The sequence below is a fragment of the Peromyscus californicus genome, unplaced genomic scaffold (assembly GCF_007827085.1).
Source record: "Peromyscus californicus insignis strain IS unplaced genomic scaffold, ASM782708v3 Scaffold_20__1_contigs__length_68692818, whole genome shotgun sequence".
NCBI classification, from domain to species: domain Eukaryota; kingdom Metazoa; phylum Chordata; class Mammalia; order Rodentia; family Cricetidae; genus Peromyscus; species Peromyscus californicus.
In genome coordinates, this window is record NW_026294503.1 from 23,910,535 (window position 1) to 23,924,349 (window position 13,815).

Consider the following 13,815-nt stretch of genomic DNA (forward strand, 5'->3'; position numbering starts at 1 on the left):
GCACTCTGATTGGTTTTGAGGTCCATTCCACAAAAAGAAACCCATGCCTGGCACTATAAACAGTTAAAAACTCATGGCTGAAGCCTTAGGTCCTAGTGGAAACTTACTATTATTGTTTAGCTAAACTGACACAGTATCAAGCTGCCCTCTAAGAAAGGTAGCAGATGAAGAAAGAATTGTTCAAGATACTAAGTTACAGTTGATGGCTTAGCTCTCAACAGGTCATCTCTACTACTCCCTCTAAAGTTGCAGGAACAATGCAGAAGGAACAGGAAGAATGTAAGAGCTGGAAGAAAGGGAGAGCTATGAAACTGTGTAGGTATGGCACAGCCATTTCAATCATGATCTCACAACAGCAGTGGCTGCCAGCAATGGGCCTGCACTAGACTGGGCTTGTCAACAGTCAATCATAGATCACAAAGGGGCCCATGAGACTCTACTTTCCCTGCTGAACTATGAGCTACTGATGCATTCTGGGGGCGAGTAGACATTGTCTTCAATTGTGTAACTACTGATGAGTTCACCATGCTCCAGTGAATAGTAGCAAACCTATAAACACACAAACAGTCCTGGTTACACTCTGTGTCACGAAACCCAACTCTATAAATGTGAGGAAGAGTCTTGTAGAGAGCTGGTAATAGATGTGAGAGGGATAAGAGAGGATGAGTGTGACAGTAATTAAAATGTACTATATAGACACATGTATGAAATTATCAAAAGAACACATTTAATGAAAGAAAAACGTTGGTTTAAACATTGGTTCCCAAAGCCAACTGAGTATCAGAATCACCAGGAACTTTAAAAATATGTAGGAAGAGAATGACACAAGATAATTACTCCCTACCCCCAATCCCAAATGAGTTTCATGTCAGAAAAAAAAGCCATGGAGTCCTAAAATATTCATAATGGATACACCTGAATGCAGACATTAGCATGTCAGGACAGATGGGAGAGAACAGAACCATGTGGAAGAAGGAAAACACCTGGGCAAGAGCCCTGGGCTTAAACCACACACCCAAGGAACCACAGGACACAGCATCACCCAATCCCAACCCAGAGTCACTCAGGAAAGCAAACAAATCAACTGCCAACAATCACGCTTGCCCAGGCCAGGCTTCCAAGATACTGCCAGTGAGAAGTCCAGAAGGATGTGTGCCTTTTCCCACGGGTTAGCAAGTTTCATTATCCAGTATTGCCACCACTGCAAATGTACAATGGCAAGGACCTCACACCACGGCAAGGAAGATGCCGGCAACTGCAACATCGCCTGCCATTGGTCCATTCCAAAGGGGGCTCAGAACATCGCGAGACTGGCAACGTCCTGTTGTTACAAATCAACAGGACCGTTCTTCTTCTTGCTCCATATCTGTCTATTGCGAGAAAGGAGGTGCATGGCTCGGCTTCTTCATGTTGCTATCTTGGAATAAATGCACTGCAAGGCCAGGAAGCCATACTCAAACTGTTCACCTTTAAGATAAAAAAACAAGCATGTGTGTTCTAGTCTGGGGCTCTTCCATAAGGAAGGTTTATATAATTCCAGAACTACAACACTCACGTCCATGGGTGAAAGCCTCAAACTTGAAGCACCCTGCTTCATTAAACAAAAACCCAAGCTAGAGGTGGTGGTATATGCCTAATCCCAGAACTTGGGAGGCTGAGGCAGGAGTATTCCAAGTTTAGACAGACAGACTGGGCTACATACCAAGACCCAATCAATACATACATAACACACACACACACACACACACAAATCACTCTCACATACATTCACTTTTTCTCACAAATTCACACATACCCTTTCTTACACATTCACACATACTCATACTCTCACACATATATACACACTTGCACACACATACACACTTTCTCTCATATACACACTCACACTCTCACTTTCTCTCTCTCATACACATACACACACACACACACACACACACACACACACACAAAGGAAAACTCAGCACTAATTCTTCCAGGAGTTCCAACATTCTCTAATATATGAACAACCATATACAAAAAGGCTTGCTGTGTCCTGCTAATCAAAAACTACTGGAGATCACAGAAAACTGATCCAGTGAAGACAATAACATAAGTTACATTGTATAACACAGCACAGCAGAGGTATGGAAACTTAACATAGACAGCCTTCAAGTTGCACATTTTAATTTACAATATTTACCAGTAAAAAGGATTAGTTACAAAAAGGAAAGCTGTCTGTACAAAATAAGGTTTTTTCACATTCATAAAGAGAACCCACTGTGATGTCTTACCTTGTGAAGTCAAAACTGAAACAGCTTGCTTTGGTAAAACTATCCCGGAAGGACTGGTAATCCAGGCAAGATAATAAAATTATCAGCTTCCTAACCATGTTCAAGAGAAACAATTTAGTGAACATTGCGCCTTGAACAGAAGTTCTACATACTTGCAGACCCTTAGAAAAAGCGCTCTCAGGAACCAGCCTGGTGGGAGAGTATAGAGTCTCTTGCTCTCTCCCTGGCAGAGTTCTTTTCGCGTTCGAGCCTCCACCTTGCCCAGGGAGCGCATGTGCAATGCCATAGGAAGAGTGGCCTCTGGAATTTTACAAAAACACCTTTTATCACAGCCTCAGGTCAGCAGGAGAACCAGAGTTTAGGGTCAGCCTCTCTCCACCCAATAGTTTATCATATACATTAAATATGGAGAGGTACACAAACTTTCAGACTCCCACTTCCTAATACAACACACATCACAGTTGAGCAGAGAAAGACAAGTCATACTGTTAGGGCACATTTCCTGAAAGGAACCAAAGTACTGGAAACCTGTGACAACATTCAAAGTACAGCGGCCACACCACACTGCTCCCAGCAGTCTGGTTTCAGAATCAAAACATAAAGTAACTATATAAAGCACTGTAGCCTTCAGAAAACTTTATTTAGTGATGAGCCGAGCTCGGCTGGCAAAAGCCCACCTATAAAAAGGGAGTAGGTCTGATTCACAAAGTGTATACATGCATGACCCAAGATAATAAAGATGAATAATTCTAAAGCTATTGGAACCTCTAATTATGTGTGCCTTACTCAGGTCTGCTTCTGTTAGCCTTAAAGACTGACTGACACACATCCAAAGAGCTGTACTTCCCTCACCAGGAACCAAAACACTTGACCAAAAAGTTAAGGGACAGAAAACAATGAAAGAAAAATTTAAAGAGTCTGAAGCTCTCTCCTCCACTGACTCAATCAACGCCCACCCACAATGAGGAGGAAACGGAATCGGTGCCCCGAAGTTTGCCTCCAGGACATGTCTGGCCAGTGTGATCTGGAAGCTCCTAACACAACACAGCACAGCACAACTGCTCAGGGTACACAAAGCTAGTACACCCCATGAAGAAACACAGACAGCATGTTTAAACCCATTCTCTATGTTAGAAGCACTCCACTATGGTTTTGATCACTTGGCTTAGGGAGAGAAAAGTGCCTAGCAACAACTCCTAAACGTCACCACTCCCAGTCTGGGCCCTCACTGACTCAGTGGTGCTTCTGTATATAAATAACTGAGGCGGCGGCGGCGGCGGCGGTGGCAGCGGCGGCCAGTGGCTGCACTGCTGTCAGGCTGCTCCAGTCCCCACAGCTGAGAAAGCCCTTCAGCCGCTGCTCCACTCTTCTCCCTACTGTCACAGTCCTGCCAGTAACAGCCGAGAACGAGGTGGCAACAAGCTCTCTGTGACCAAGCTTTGGCAAAAGTCAATAAATCAGAGTTTGTCAAAGGCAAAACCATTTTGTGGACAACTCTAGCTGCAACTCTGGGGACATGTGTGTGAGAAAGAGGAAGGGATCCTTTCACAGGGCTTGGCTAACCAACCCCACTTGCCCAGCCCATTATTCAGATGGAAAGGGAGGAAGAAGACACCAGAAAAGGAGTTGGTTTTGAAATCTGCACAGCTGATATTTGTTCTTCAGAGCAGTAAGGACTTGAATGAACATCATGAAACTTGAAGAACACTTGTATTTTCCTTCAGGATTTAAAAATGTCGTCTTGTACGGAAAGACTACATTCAGCGTGGGTCAGGTCCAAGAACGGCAGCAAGAACTTGGCCATTAAGCGTGCCCAGCACTGGGAGGAAACTGTCATCTGCTTAGCATGGCTGGTGAGTAGGCCAGGGCTGCTCCTCACTGGTCTCCAAGTCGGAAGCCCTGGCCCCAGTTGTGTCTCCCGCCTCCGCCATTCTGGTCAGCAGCTCGCCTCATGCTGGCTGGGGGCACACCAAAGCCTGACACCCCTCCTCTCCTGCTGGGTAGCCAGCGGTACCTGGAGTAGAGAGAAGGAAAAAGACAGACAGAACAGAGTCACTTGTGCACCATCTCCGGCCACTTGGACCATCTCCCTCCCGGGTGTTCCAAAACATCTGTCACATGATGACAGAGGCCAGGGGTACTGTCTTACTTAGCTTTCCTTTTTAGCACCCAGTGCAATGCCCTGACCACAGATGGCAATTGCTTTTCACGTTTCTTAACTTCATCAAGCTTTCAGTTAAATTCACGCTCTCCAGATTTTTTTCACCGATTATAAAAGTAATTCATGCAGAGCAATATGGAAACAAAAAGATTACACACACAAGCCCAAAAGGCAGAAGAACCACCGATGGCTTCTTGGTGTGTAAGCATATGGGTCAGACTGGATCAAAGAATTCAAAATGAACTCACGTCACTTTCAGAGGACAAACCCACAGGCAGCATGTGTGGGCCCTGCACAGCATCTCCAAAGCTCTGGAGATGTCTGAGCCATGATGCTTTCTGTCTTAAAGCTGTGGTTTTATTTCTAGTTTACCCCTCATCTGTACATCAACTGTACCCTTCCCATCTCAGATAGTGCCAACGCCAAGGCCCCAAAAGGTCACATGATCTCTCACCTTACAAATTAATAAACCAGACATCACAGGACAGCTAACAAAACTTCAACCTATGTCTCTGTTCTCAGTAATATTTTCCAGCATTTTTCTTCATTGTCTGCGTTATTAGTAAATTGACAATGTGTTTGGACCTCTTTGAGTTATTGGGTTCTAAAGCTTAAACTGTTGCTGGAAGGCAGGAAGTATAAACTGATACCCTGGTTTTAAACCCTCTGCACCCAGAGTAAGTCATGACAAGTGACTATTCACATCAACACCCAACTTCATCAAGCTTACTTACACCTTACAGGAAAGCAGCTTACTGTTCAAAGAGTTCCTGTGTTATGTCATATTTAGAAATTCACTGGACTGTCACAATAACCCTGTAAGGATATTAAACACATACACACACACACTTCCTTCCTTCCTTCCTTCCTTCCTTCCTTCCTTCCTCCCTCCCTCCCTCCCTCCCTCCCCCCCCCTCCCTTCTTTTCCTTTTTGGCTGTTCTGGGGGGTTGAATCTAAAACCTCAGGAGTGCTAGGCAAGCTCTCTACAACTGTGCTATGTTCATGGCCTCTTTTGTAAAATTTTGTTTGTTTGTTTGTTTGTAACAAGGTCTACTAAGTTGCCCAGGCTAGCCTTGAACTCCAGAACCTCTGGTCTCATCCTCTCAAGTATCTGAGATTACAGGCATGTGCCAGAGTTCCCAGCTATAAAATTTATTAAATCAAGAAAAAGGAGGCAAAAACTGAGTGAGGTTCTTCAGGAATAATAGTATTGAAACTCAGATCCCCTGACTCTAAGCTAATATCTATATATACGCCTTCATATGCACTGAAGCTTTTTGCTACAACAGTGAGTACTACTGTTGAAACATTCTTAATACCTTCACACTCCTTCCCAAAAAAAGAGAATGACCTCTTTTAAACAGAAAATTAACTGTTGGAAGAAATCTGTATAGAAGAAAAGATATAGCTGTTTTTTTTAAATGGAGTACAGAATATGGATTATCTTAGAATTCTATAAGTCAGTTCCTCTCTCTTAAACACACAGACACGGTTACACACGCCTATAATCCCAGCACTTGGGAGGCTGAGGCAGGATGACAAATCTCCAGCTATCAAGAAGTCCATAGCAAAACTCTGTCTTTAAAAAACTAATAAATAAAAGAAAATACAGTTTTATCATTAAATTGAAGTGTCATTTCCAGGTGCCAAATTGTCAACATCTATGACATCCTGCACACTATTCCTCTGAAGTCCACACTAGACCAGCCCTTGAGAAAGGCAGTAGGCTGTCTCACTCCACTGTGTACTCAAGACAATACCGAAGCCGGCTCCACTGCTTAAGCTGAGAGTGAAATTAAACGCCAGTAATTAGAATAAAAAGACACCCAATTATACATAATCAACAAAAATTTATGGTAATTCCAAAGCAGTTACTGCTTTTGCAAGGAGCTACATTTTGCCATCTGATCTTTATGCAAAATTGAACAGAAGGGCATCCACCAACAGAGAAAGCTCAAGCGGAAGGCAGGCTCCAGTGTGCTGCCTGCCGACTTTGCTGTTAGGATTTTCTACACTTTGTCCACTACTCAAAACTCTCAGCCGGGCGGTGGTGGCGCTAGCCGGGCGGTGGTGGCGCACGCCTTTAATCCCAGCACTCGGGAGGCAGAGCCAGGCGGATCTCTGTGAGTTCGAGGCCAGCCTGGACTACCAAGTGAGTTCCAGGAAAGGCGCAAAGCTACACAGAGAAACCCTGTCTCGAAAAACCAAAAAAAAAAAAAAAAAAAAAAAAAAACTCTCTATAAGCTGTTCAGTCAGAAAGCAGCCACTGAAGGTAAAGTCATGCTGGTGACTCCCAGAGCACAGCCTGTTTAAGCTATGCATCTGCCAAACCTCCTTGATAACCCAGCTCAGAGATCCAAACCTGGCCCTGCTGTGGCCTTCGGAGATTAGAAACAGATTGGTCATTTGTTTTCTCAGCCTGAAGGCAACCCAAAGGCAACGAGAGAAACAAATGTCTTCTTATTCTCTTTTAAAAACAAACAAGCCACTGAATTTTTCTGACTATTACAGTCTGCAATCAAATGTCTTCCACAAACATACCCTAACCTGCACAGAGCTGGTGGTGAAGACCACTCAGGTGTTACTGCCCCTCACCTACCACTTGGAAAAAAGACAGGCCGGGCGGTGGTGGCGCACGCCTTTAATCCCAGCACTCGGGAGGCAGAGCCAGGCGGATCTCTGTGAGTTCGAGGCCAGCCTGGTCTCCAAAGCGAGTTCCAGGAAAGGCGCAAAGCTACACAGAGAAACCCTGTCTCGAAAAACCAAAAAAAAAAAAAAAGAAAACCAAGGAAAAAAGACAGAACTGCATACATAAAAATAATGTCTTGATTCAATGGGGTTCAATTTTTTAACTCTTAAATGCCAGTAATTATTTCCTATCCCTGCACAAAATTAGGTGTCAGGCAGGCTGTGACACTCAGATGGTGATTAACTGGTCCCTCTTTAACAGCCTTCTGCTTCACTGACAGAACGGTCATGCTACTTACACACTGTTTGAGCATCTCATCCCAGCCACCATTCCTCGACATTAGGTACATGGCTTTAGTTAACTCAGACTCCAGCACTATGCCATTAATCCACAACCCACCACTTTGCCTTCAACAATGAGCCTTGCTTTATCCAGTCCTGTGAGACAGGGGCAGCCTCTCAACTCAGACTTAAGAAGCAAAGGTTGGAGGTTTTAATAAGTAACTTGACCAGTATCAAAGTAGTACACAAAGGGAATGGCATCGAACCCACAAAAGCTATTGTCCTTGGCCTCTTCTTAATTAATTCTAAAAGAAGAAAACAACAAAGCACATAGTTCCGAGGAGTTGGAACTGCTACACAAATCTGAAGTCCCTCTCTCATTTTAACTCTAAACAATCTACAAGATTTCTAGTCTATAATATTTTATAGATAAAAGTTTAAACCAGGCAGGGTGGTGGCACACCTGTAGTTCCAGCCCTTGGGAGACTGAGGCAGAGGGTGGAGTGTTTGAGGCTAGTCTGAACTATACAGCAGGAACCCTATCCCTAAAACAAAAATAAAAACAAATAAAAACACATTTTAGAAAACTGCAAATAATGGGCTAACTTACTCAACCATCATCATGGGTAAAACTGATGTTCCAAGAGAAATTGTGGTGTCATCCTTTATGATGCCTGCCTCTCAGCCTACTGTGTGGCACTCTACAGTACAATCAAGGACCTCAGCCTGCTCAGCACAGCTGATCTCTCTTTGCAATGGTTTAATCTAGTCAGTGATCCTTAACTAGAAGCTGTCATGAAAAAGACAGGGATGTGGCAGCAATCCCTGGTGTCCTGACCGTGGCCACAGTAAGAACTTTATTGGCTCACATTTCTTCTCCCTTAGGAAGGAAAGTAAGGTATCTCCTCACAAAACTCCAATCAGGATACTTAAAACCACAGAACAGCACAACATTCAATAAGAGGAGAAAAAACTTACAAAAACTGAGGCGTAGACAGAAAATTCCTTCCTCCCAAGTCCATTGGGTATCTGAACATCAGGAAGAAATAAAGATGTCCAACAAGGTTTCCAATGAGCTCATTGATCACCCTGCAAAGAGAGTCAAGTCAGTGCAAAGACATCCAGGCAAGACAGTGAGCTGCACCAAGTTGTAACTAAGAGCATGGGAAAGAGAGCCAGCCTTCACTGTACTCCATGAGAGTCCCTGGGAGTCAGTGACAGCTCCACAATGGGCCCTTTTACAGTGTGAGTGACAAATGTATTCTGAGGGAGAGGGAAATCAGGCCCGAAGAACTAATGAGGCCCACAGCTCTTCAAGACCAACAGCACCTCTGAAATCGCCTCCAAGCCCCCAGCCCATCCTCAAAATATTAACTTGTTCGAGCCTATTTCAGGAGCTGGGGAAGGCGCAAAGCCAGTTAGTTTCTGAATTCCTGAACCACACAATGTTTGTAAAAACAGACTGCCAAGAGAAGAGCCTGGGAAAAGAGAAAGATGGACAACAAATGACTGCCCTGGTTTCTGGAGCCGTGATTCACGTTTCTCTTGCATTCCTGACAGTAAGATGAGACACAGAGAGCACCCAGGACAGTTGAGCTTTGCCCTGCATCCTAAACTAAGACTGACATCTCCAGGTTTCCCAGGACTCAGTCACCTCACGATCCACTGCTGCTATCACACGCCACTGTTCATCTTTACCCACAATGAGATCTTGCCTGAGCAAACCTGTAACTTCTCCACTCTGCCCTTGTGGGTTGGGGAGGGGAGAGGGGATTTAGCAGTCTTGAAATGTGCTATGATCTACATAGTCCTTTCTAGTCCATTCACTTCTCTCTGTAAATACACAGGAGGAGTAGTTACATTCACAGAGGGCAAATACATCAGCTATATGAAGGATTAGCACTTTAAAAATCTACTATCTTTTGAAAATATTTGGTAATGTAAGAAATGGGAGCTCTTAAAATATCTCTAGCCTGTGTTTTGTTTTTAAGAAGAACATTTTCATTCTTTTTTCTTTTGTTTTTTTTCAAGACAGGTATTTTTCTCTCTGTACCTCTGGCTTCCTGGAAATCACTATGTGGACAAGGCTGGCCTTGAACTCAGAGAGCCTGCCTCTGCCTCCCAAGTATTGGCATTAAAGGCATGCACCACCACACCAGGCAGAAGAAACTTTAAAACTTATTTGTAATTGTATGTGCATGCCTATGTATGTGTGCACATGGATATAAGTCCCCAAGCAGGCCAGAAATATCAGACACCCATGGAGCTAACGTTACAGGCAGTTGTGTGCTGCCTGACAAGGGTGCTGGGAACCAAACTTGGGTCCTCTGCAAGAGCAGTCAGTACCTGCTCTTGACCACTGTGCTGTCCCTCCGGCCCAGGACAGTGAGTGCCATACAGACGGCCTCTCTGTGAACTTGGACTAGAACTATGAAAGGTTTTCCTACCTCTCAGTGCTAACTCCAGCAAGAGAGTAGAAATGTGACCCTGCCTGGCCAAAGTTCTATGCCATCAAACTGTGCACAAAACTACTTATCTGAGACTCTCCATTTCTATGGCAGTACGCCATTTTCAAGGCATTATGGAAGTGCCTTAAAAATACACAACAGAGTAATCTTATGGATAGGTTCCTAAGAGGAATCATGGCAAATTAGTTCTGTTATTTGCTCAGTATGAATATGAATACAGAAAGGCAGATGTATTAAAAAAAATATGTCTAGAAACACAATGTATCTAGTGACAAGCTAACAAAATGATAGCTATCCAATGTCAAAGGAGCTTAAAGTCCTGCTGTGCAACCAATTATAACCAAATATCTTTCAAAGGTTCTAACATAATCAACATTGAGATTCTTTAAAGTCTTTAAAAAACTAGGAAAGGAAGATAAAAATGAATTAAGTTTCCCAAGGATTGGTTTCCAGTTAAATAAATCTAAGAATACTTACGAGCCTCCAATGATATAGTTGAATCCAAGGATAACCCAAGGTAAGTAACAGGCCTAGGAAAGAGGACATGGATGTGAACAGCCATGTCTGAGGACACCATGGCACTATGGGAACTAAAAATGGGGAATAAAATACTAACTAGGGCTTTAAAGAAATCACTAGGTCACTACAAAATTTCTCAAATCTAACACCATCCCTATCATACTTACATCTTCCTATCTAAAACTATACTTATCTGTATACTTGTAACTGCATGGAAGGAGTCCTTTCAAATACAGTATATACCCTGCTGAGTTAATATTAACAAAGAAATAAATAAGTGTCTACGGATGACACAGTAAAACCACCCCAAATTCTAAGACTCCAACCAGCAAATGGTCACAAATAATTAACTTGAATTTTTATCTAACATTGTGTGTGGATGTCTTGAACTAACACTCTCCTAACAAGGCTTTAGCTTTCCAGATCTAACATTTGAGCCCTTGGGCAAACTTAAGACCTCATTCCAAAGGCTTAGTGAACTTCAAGGGAACTTCACAAACTAGTAAAAAGAAGGTTATACATAAATGGCTGTAAGGCTAACTGAGGTAAGTACAACAAAATCTCACAGACCAGACAAGTCTAACTCTAGGTAGGAGACAAGGATGTTCAGTTCTGTAATGAGTAGGACATTACAGACAGAGAACAGTAAGCTCGGGTAGCATTTGAGGGTGAGATTCTAGGTAAAGTATTTAGAACCTAAAAGAGAGTGTGCAGAAGGACAAAAAGATTAGAAATAGCAGGATTCCTTATGTTGTCTCTCTTGCAATTTCTCTTGGGTTCTCTCTCTCTATCTCTCTGACTAACACACACACACACACACACACACACACACACACACACACACACACACACACACACACACACAAGGTCACTGAAGGACATATCCTGAGGAGCCTCAAGGTCAGAGGGATTGGAAGCAGTATCAGCAAGGGATGCTGGGATGGCTAGAACAGGACTGAGGAGGGGGAGGAAGGTACCAGCCTATGCTATACTACTCTGCAGTGACCCCTTCTGGAAGTGTCAGATAGGTACACATTACAGCTTAGGGGGGATTACTACAAAGATAAAAATTAAGTTTTTGCTCCACCTAGGTAAAGTACCTTAAATCGTGTTCCAAACCAAAATGATACAATCAGGTCTCTGTTCAGCTGGGCCCAGACATAAAGTACTGACATGATCAGAGGAATCATCAGCAACTACAAAAAAAGTCAACATATGAACCTCTGCTCCAGGAGCACGCAACAAGGATTTAATATGAACTGTCTACATCACCTACTCTCCAAAAATCTGCAAATGAAACTAATGATTAGAATTATGAACTAATTGCATCATTTATCATACAATGAGTTCTATAAAAATCTATAATCAATATAATTATGTTTTTACATGAAGTCAGAAACATCAGTTCAAGCTGTTATTTGAAAATAAAGTTTTTCCTTAACCATATAATATTTTCAAGGAGTGCATAACCTCACACATGCCCAGAACATACTGAGTGCTCAAGCATTAGCCAGAAATAACCAGAAAAGTCAATGATTTATTTATTTATATAATGCCTACAAGAGCCTCAAAGGTTTAGCTAAGAGTATATTCAAAATAATAGCAGTTATCATTTTATATGTTCAATGTAATCTTAACTTCCAAAACATACAGAAGGGCAAATAGTTGAAAGACTTACCTGCATATCCATTGCTAAACCAGTAATCTTGGTTTGTAAAGTTAAAGATCATATGCAGAAAGTATTCAATAGATATCAAGGTTGATCTGATTATTTCCCTCCAGTAGAATTTCATTACACTGTTCCAAAGAAGAACATTTGTCTATCAATCAGATTACTTAAGATGAGGGAACACACAAAAGTTGTGGTAACTCTGCATAAATGTCCCATTAGCCTGTACACCCAGCAGAGCAGGAGACACAGAAATGAACAACCTCGGCACAACTTGGCCACCTGATATCTTCTTCTGGTGCCCTGCTACCGTTTTAGCATCTCTCCTTCAAGTACAGGATGGAGATGAGATGGCTGTGCATTTGAAACAAAGGATGATCCTGCTCACACACAGGGACTTACAGCATGAATAAGTCCATAACCTTTTTCCCCCTTGTATTCTCTTAAGGAGGGGGTGTATCCCATGCCCTATATTTTTCTGGCTCTTGGCCAACTATAAATGGCAGTCAGGTCCAACCGTTTGCTATCGACTGTGCCTCATAGAAAGATGGACTATGCCCACAATAGGGACCTTATGGAGGGACTAGATTATTATTTAGGACTCAAAAGATGGACAGCAATGAAGTCAGAAAATAAAGCTGGTTATAAATTAATTTTCTGGTAAGCACCACAGATTTCAAAAGCTGTCTGCAGCATGGACTGTACTTCAGCAACAAACTGTCATTCCAGAGAACACAGAGAACCAGGCTCAAGGAGACAGCAATAAAATTCAATTGAATAAGGAAAAATCCCAGAGGCAAGACTAAGAGGAGGCATCCCCAAAACCTACAATTTAACCTAGCTTTAAAAAAGAATCTGTTATTTTTCATTAACTACAGTTTTTTAAACTATATAAAAACTGATTTAAATATTTTTATCAAGTTATATTTCCCAAAACCTTAAAAGAGGGGGCGGAGGAGCTCATTTCTGGCCTAAAATAGCACTGAAGGATACCACGATGCAAATCCAGTTAAAGAGAAGCATGAATAAATAGTCTGCTGGCCTCCCATCAAAAGCTCCTAGAAACAAACACAAGGCAAACATCAGAGTTCAGAACTGTGGGAGAAAGTAGCATCTACGGAGAAAAATACTTTGAAAAATTATACTGAAAACATTTAAAAATCACTTCTTTAAAAAGTGAATTTTTTTCTGAAGTCTATACCATGGCAATAAAATTGAACCACAGGCACCTGACTACCGTCAATTTATGCTCTACTGACTGACTTCCAGAAAGCTACACACTCTGGCTGCCATGGGCTAAAACAGACCCAAGGGGGACAGTCAATTCCAGAAATACAAAGCTTCATCTCAGACACCAGTGAGGCCCTTTCACTTTCCTATGACCTGCTGGCTTTTCCTTCACAGTCCTAACATATCTGATGGGCACACTTTTGAGACTTGGTTAATTCCTGTCTCTCACTTACAGATGAAAGCTTGTCAGAAGCCTCGTCCATTCTGGCTACCACCGTTGTCCCTGCAGCGTGACTGTTAGAAGCCCATTATTATGACAGGGACATCAGCTGCTGCTGTTGTCACTATCAATACTAGACGGATGGACTACCACTTGTCCAGTCCTGAGCTGACGTTCTGAGTGGATTCGGCCTCTACTACAGGCCCTTACATTCTGCAACAAGGGAAAACAATGTGAAGAGGACTGGGCAAAGGAATGGCCAGACCTCTCCACATGTGATTTTCTCCATAAGGTGTCTGTGAGGTGC

At 42.7% G+C, this 13,815-nt stretch overlaps 1 protein-coding gene across 2 annotated transcripts in view; it reads right to left on the reverse strand.

Moving 5' to 3' along the window:
• Nucleotides 1-705: 705 nt before the first annotated feature.
• Nucleotides 706-13,815, reverse strand: part of Derl1 (derlin 1) — a 29,084-nt gene continuing 15,974 nt past the window's right edge. For both annotated transcript variants that reach the window (XM_052747837.1, XM_052747836.1), the window contains 6 exons: nucleotides 13,052-13,116; nucleotides 12,068-12,094; nucleotides 11,490-11,585; nucleotides 10,348-10,400; nucleotides 8,381-8,491; nucleotides 706-4,284 (listed from right to left, as the gene is read on the reverse strand). In XM_052747837.1, coding sequence (XP_052603797.1) covers nucleotides 4,146-4,284; nucleotides 8,381-8,491; nucleotides 10,348-10,400; nucleotides 11,490-11,585; nucleotides 12,068-12,094; nucleotides 13,052-13,081 — 456 coding nt within the window. In that variant the 5' untranslated portion in view covers nucleotides 13,082-13,116 and the 3' untranslated portion in view covers nucleotides 706-4,145. The remainder of the gene's footprint in view (nucleotides 4,285-8,380; nucleotides 8,492-10,347; nucleotides 10,401-11,489; nucleotides 11,586-12,067; nucleotides 12,095-13,051; nucleotides 13,117-13,815) is intronic.